This window comes from Salvia hispanica, chromosome 3 (genome assembly GCF_029641045.1).
Source record: "Salvia hispanica isolate PSC_SH4W2 chromosome 3, Shi_PSC_v1, whole genome shotgun sequence".
Lineage (NCBI taxonomy): Eukaryota > Viridiplantae > Streptophyta > Magnoliopsida > Lamiales > Lamiaceae > Salvia > Salvia hispanica.
In genome coordinates this window covers 65700465-65706440 of record NC_142694.1, presented here as the reverse complement: position 1 = coordinate 65706440, position 5976 = coordinate 65700465, and the positions used below count along the sequence as shown (strand labels likewise).

The window sequence follows — 5976 nt, the reverse complement described above, 5'->3', positions numbered from 1 at the left end:
TAATGGCTATTATTGGGTTGTAGTTAACAATTAAGCATTGAGTTAGCAATATAACACTCCCTCAGATGAAGATGGAGAAATAATTTCTATAATTTAATTGATTGTCCAACGGATTAGTGAAGTATACTTATGAACTAACAATTTTCCAAAATTCAACCAAAATGGGAAAAAGGTAAGAATCATTAACCACGGATATAAAGTTCGAATGGATTATTCCATCGGTCTATTTTTATATATAAATAAATGTTCTTCGTTGTCATTATTACGATTAAGAATCAATTCATCTCTGAAATCAGTTAAAACCCGAAAAGCACTCCGTATAAAGTTGAAACAGATATACAAATTACCCTCAATACACTCTTTCATTTCCACTTTTTCCCATATATTACGATTAAGAATCAATTCATCTCTGCAAATCAGTTAAAACCCCCCAGAATCACACTAGTCTCTATATAAATTTAAAACACATCACACATGTATTTTTATAAATACAAACTACGTACTACTATCCAAAATACTACTCTCTATATAAATTTAAAACATATCACACATGTATTTATAAATACAAACTACTACTATCTAAAATACTGATGCCACGTCAACTTCAAATATTAAAGTATTAATGATTATTGTATCTTGCCAAAACATAGTTATAAAAAAAATCCTAACTATTTATAAATACAAAGAATATAAGTAAAGAGAATACTATTATCTAAAATACTGATGCCACGTCAACTTCAATAGATAAAGATGTAGAAAAAAATTTCATAATTGAATCAGTTGACCAACAGATTAGCGACGTATACTTATGAACTAACTATTTTCCAAAATTCAACCAAAAAGAAAAAAAAGGTAAGAATCATTAACCACGGGTATAAAGTTTGAATGGATTATTCCATCGGTCTACTTTTATACATAAATGTCTATTTTATATATAAATAAATGCTCTTCATTGTATTATTTGTAACTAATTTTGTTTTTATGTATCCGTAAATATTTGTAACACTCATTATGTCAATATTTTAAGTAACATATTTCAAATTTTACTAAATTTATCACACTCACAATATTATCATAAAATTAATAGTATATAAAAATAGAACATACATTCGACTAACTTTCTTCATTCACTTTTCTTTATATTTCTTATAATCTAAACAGTGTCAACTTATAAAATTTTATAATATATGGAGGGAGTATGAGTAATGTACTCCCTCCAACCCTAAAAAATAGACAGAAATGATATAGATTTTAATATACAATTGGTAAGGTAAGAGAAAGAGGTGATCGGAATGGAAAATGTACCCACTTTATATGAGAGCCTTAAATAGAATTGATCTATTTTTAAATGACAATAATTTGACTAGAGTATATTTTTAGGAGACGGACGAGAGCATTAGATTGAGCAAAGTTGAACCGGGACAGCCCACGTGCATAAATGACCATTGGATGGAAAACCAGAAACACATTACACATGTGATACAATACAAACTCAATTTTATTACTACGGTTAAATATCAATTCATCTCTGCAAATATTTTAAGCCCCGTAATCACTCTATATAAAGTTGAAACAGATATACGAATTTCTGTATATACATACGTAAAACTCACCTCCCTTGTCTAGAAATCTCCAATACCCTCAATATACTCTTTCGTTTACACTTTTTCCCTCTCTCTTGTGAAGGTTAAGCCATCCTTTTCTCATAATTTCTTGAGGATACTCATCTAATCATGACTGTTTTCAAGGTTGGTTTAGTGTTCATCTTAGCCTTGGCTGGCTATTCAGGTGAAGTTCTTGTTTTCTTGCAATTTTCAAGTAATATGCTTGTTTTAAACTGAGAAAAGGAAGAAATAAAAATGGGTTTGTGAAAAGTTTTGATCTTTATCCTTTTTTCCTATCTAAATTTCTATTCAGGTGAAGTTCTTGTTTTCTTGCAATTTTCTAGTACTAAGAGGTAGAATGCATATCTTAAACTGAGAAAAGGAAGAAAAGAAAATTTGGGTTTGAGAAAAGTTTTGATCTTTATCCTTTTTTCTTATCTAAATTTCTTGGAGTGATTTGTTGAGTTTTATTCAAGAATGTCTGAATATTGGTGCCTGTTTTCTTACCTGATCTGTCTGTACAGATGCAAGTTACTGTGTCTGCAAGAGTGGTGTGAGTGACAGTGTTCTTCAGAAAAATATAGACTATGCTTGTGGAAATGGAGCTGATTGTGCAGCAATTCATCAAAATGGGACTTGCTATAACCCTAACACTGTTAAGGATCACTGCAGTTATGCTGTGAATAGCTATTATCAGAAGCAGGGAAATGCCCCATCCAGCTGTGATTATGGAGGGACTGTCACTGTCACTTCTAATCCTCCTAGTAATTACCTACCTTAGCATTTGTTTTTTTATTGATTTCTATGCTTCAAATGCTGACCCTCTCTGTTTCTAACCAATTTGCAGATGTATCATCATCATGTGTCTATCCTTCTGGTGCTAAGTGATTCATTCCCCCTTTTTCCCAAGCACCACTGTTGGTTATGGATCTTGAATTTAAATCTCTTGTTTGATTTGAAGTTGTTGTGAATAATCTATACATATATAAAAGGCGAGTTTTGGCCTTCTTTTGAAATATTTATAAGTTTTATCCTCATTCTGAAATACTTATAAGTTATGGACTAATTTGAATATTTGATAATTGGGCATGATAATCAATGCATATTGCATTTATAATTCAATAAGTAATTATTTAATAACCGATAAATGTGGGAATCATAATTAATAAGCATCTTCTTTGTCCATATATCATTTTGGGTATTACAAATGAAAATCTATCTATACATCTTCATCTTCATCATATAAAAGTTGTGTTTTGAGTACTAATTTAGAATATTTTTAAAATATATTTGTATTAAACAATATAGTGTATTAATAATAATTATAGGATTTGTAACTTCTTTCAAAATTAAGAATTGTATTAGTAATAATTATGATAATTTAAAATGGCAGTTACAATCTAATCACATTATTGTGTGGGGAAATAATTTTTGTTGGGTTAAGCGTTAGTAATAAATAGAAATCCACCATGTATATATTGATGAATTAACATAATTTTCACGCCGCGTGTGTATCTTAATTTATTTCAATATATTAAAGAATTTATGTACGTACAAAATTATTTTTATGCACATAGGAAATCACTAACTCTCATTTAAGAACCAAACAAGTATATATGCGTATTACATAGGTTAAAAATTTTAATCAAAAACTCATCTATCTGCCATTTTAGATTAAAAGATTAAGTCTCTTTTAATTTCATAAGTATCGAGTAATATAAAATTATTTTAATTAAATGACATTTCATTTCTTTGTAACACTCAATTTAATATCCAAAAATTAATTCTCATCATTATTTTACCGTTACATATTTGCTATCATGAATTCTCTATGAGAATAGAATAAAAAATCAAAATAATAAATTCTCTTATAAAATTAATGTGTGTCCGTATATAGTTTCCATCCATCAATCAATTTTTTAATTAATTATTCAGTTTTTGAAACTTATTATTCACATTTAAAGGTGCAAATTAATGACTTTAATTTGGAGAAGTTATAAAGCATCTCATGGTTAATTTTTTATCTATAAATATGACGATTGAAGACTTACTATCTACACATTCCTACTTACCTCACACTTAAGTTTGATATTTTTGTTCATATATCTTATGAAAAAAGGTCGTTATCATGGAATCATTCTTCACCTTTCTCAATGATCTGGAGCCTTCCACAATTTATTTTGTTATCGAAGTTCGTTGCATCCACGTTTATGAAGCTACTGCTCATGGAGCCATAACCAATGCCATCGGGTTATAGTGTTTTTCATTACCGTGCGGTATGCTGTTTAATGAGTTATTTTATGTTTGTATGCAAATTATATAAAATCATTAATCATATTTTTTTTGCTTAGGGCGTTAGCATTCAAGCAACTTTTTCGTGAAGTTTACACGAAAATTTTGGTGCAATACTTAAGGAAGTGACGTTTTTTCGTACAATTTCATGTTTATCATTTGTTGTATTTTCATTGTGGTTGTGTGTTTTGTTTTGTTTATTTGTTTTTTTTTTAATCTTCACAACGACAGAGAATGAGGTAGAGGGGCACAGCGTGGACGAAGGCCGATGATATGGTGAAATTTATGTGTAGCATCACAGTTGGCATACTCCTGTCCAATTTGCATATTCATATTTAGTCTTTTTCAATAATAATATTATTAATAGTCCTACTAATTGTGGATTGGATATTAGGCTATTCATCAAGTTTAGACTTCCCCATATTATTGGTCTTTATATTTTTGGTCTAATCTTCTTCAATAATTATATTAGTCTGATGAACTGTAGTTTATTCCTTTTGTTATAAAGATGAGCTATTAGGCTTTTAAGTTTAAGCTTGCCGTTATTCCTTTTGTTATAAAGATGAGCTATTAGACTTTTAAGTTTAAGCTTGCCTATATTATTGGTCCATTATATATTTGGCTAAGCGATAGCCTTCACTAATATATATTACCATCTTTTTGGATCACTTATATAAGACGTTATTACTTATCCTCTGTCCCATGATAGAAAATTATACTATATCAGTATTTTTTTTCCACATATCTATATAAGTTGAGTTATGGAAGTATTAATGCTCTTATAAATTAAATAGTATATTATAACTTAATTCTTTTTTAATTCTTTTTTAAGTTTTACTTTAATATTGCCTGAATCATTTAGCTATTGTTTTATATTTATTCCATGTCAATTTTTAAAATTTGTTGTTATTAAGTGTGTCAATTAATAACAAAATAGTAATAAGTTAATTTGAATTAGTCTAATAATATTGATGTATAATTTATTTATTCACAATTATGAAATTTTTGTATAGAAAGTAGTTCGTGAGATGTTATACTTTCAATTAATTCTAATATAGGAATAGTATTTTTATTTAGTACTCCATGATACATGGATTATTTTTTTTTTCTTCGAAGAACTTAATGAAATGATGTTATTTCAAATAATTTCCATTCATGTATTATGAATCAAAGCTTTCCAAATTTTTATGATTCATTCTTAATTATTTCATGTTTAATATATATGTTTTAGCCGTATAATTCATAGTTATTATATACATTTTTTATAATGTTTTAAATTTTTTGTAAATAACCTATAATTTAAAATTATTATTTTAAAATATTTAATCTGTGCATCGCACAGGTGTGATACTAGTAATAATAATGATGATGATTCCTGGAAACATACATATATGATTCCATGCTATACTCTATAATTCGAAAAGAACGTTCCGGCGGGATCTCTGTACCCATTCGTTAAACGTTCAGCAAAAGATTCCACCTTGTCGTCAAACTTGTAATTCAGCAAAAGATTCGACCCGGGCAAGGGCTTCACTCAGTTAGAAGGTTTTTCACATTTGGGGAGTGTAAAAGGGGTAGGGTTCAGAATTTGGGGGAAAAAATGAACTGATATCTATTTCAAGGGAAACACGCCATCTAGGAAGGCGTTTTTATGACGAAAACGGCATTGTAAATGACGTTTTCGTTTATGATTTTATTTTTATATATCAAATTACACTAAAAACGCCAACATGATTGTCGTTTTAAGTTTAAACACTCTAACACGACGTTTTAATATTAAACATGCCAATCTGAATGGCGTTCTAGAATATCGATTTTATTTTTTATTAATAAGAAATTAATATAAAAATGCCAACGAAGATTTTATTTTTTACTTATAAACACGCCAACTTCGGTGGCTTTTTTCCCATAAGTGGAAGAAATAAAAAGTGGGTACATACTAGCCTACACATTCCAATAGACATGCATGGAGGATCAGGTCGGCCTAAAAAAATTCACAAGCTCGAGAAAATTTAGTCATTTACATCACATTAGTAAGGTTATACTATATTGCAACCATGCAAAAACAAATGAAATTAAC

At 28.7% G+C, this 5976-nt stretch overlaps 1 protein-coding gene and 1 long non-coding RNA gene across 2 annotated transcripts; both read left to right on the top strand.

Moving 5' to 3' along the window:
• Positions 1 to 1636: 1636 nt before the first annotated feature.
• On the top strand, positions 1637 to 2622 carry LOC125213961 (PLASMODESMATA CALLOSE-BINDING PROTEIN 2-like). The gene is made up of 3 exons (XM_048114783.2): positions 1637 to 1788; positions 2129 to 2368; positions 2452 to 2622. The coding sequence occupies exons 1-3, from the start codon at positions 1734 to 1736 to the stop codon at positions 2490 to 2492; spliced, it is 336 nt and encodes a 111-aa protein (XP_047970740.1). The 5' UTR covers positions 1637 to 1733; the 3' UTR covers positions 2493 to 2622.
• Positions 2623 to 3730: 1108 nt separating this feature from the next.
• LOC148931253 (uncharacterized) lies at positions 3731 to 4317 on the top strand. The gene is made up of 2 exons (XR_016136177.1): positions 3731 to 3880; positions 3956 to 4317. It is a non-coding gene; the product is annotated as an uncharacterized LOC148931253 (long non-coding RNA).
• Positions 4318 to 5976: the final 1659 nt, after the last annotated feature.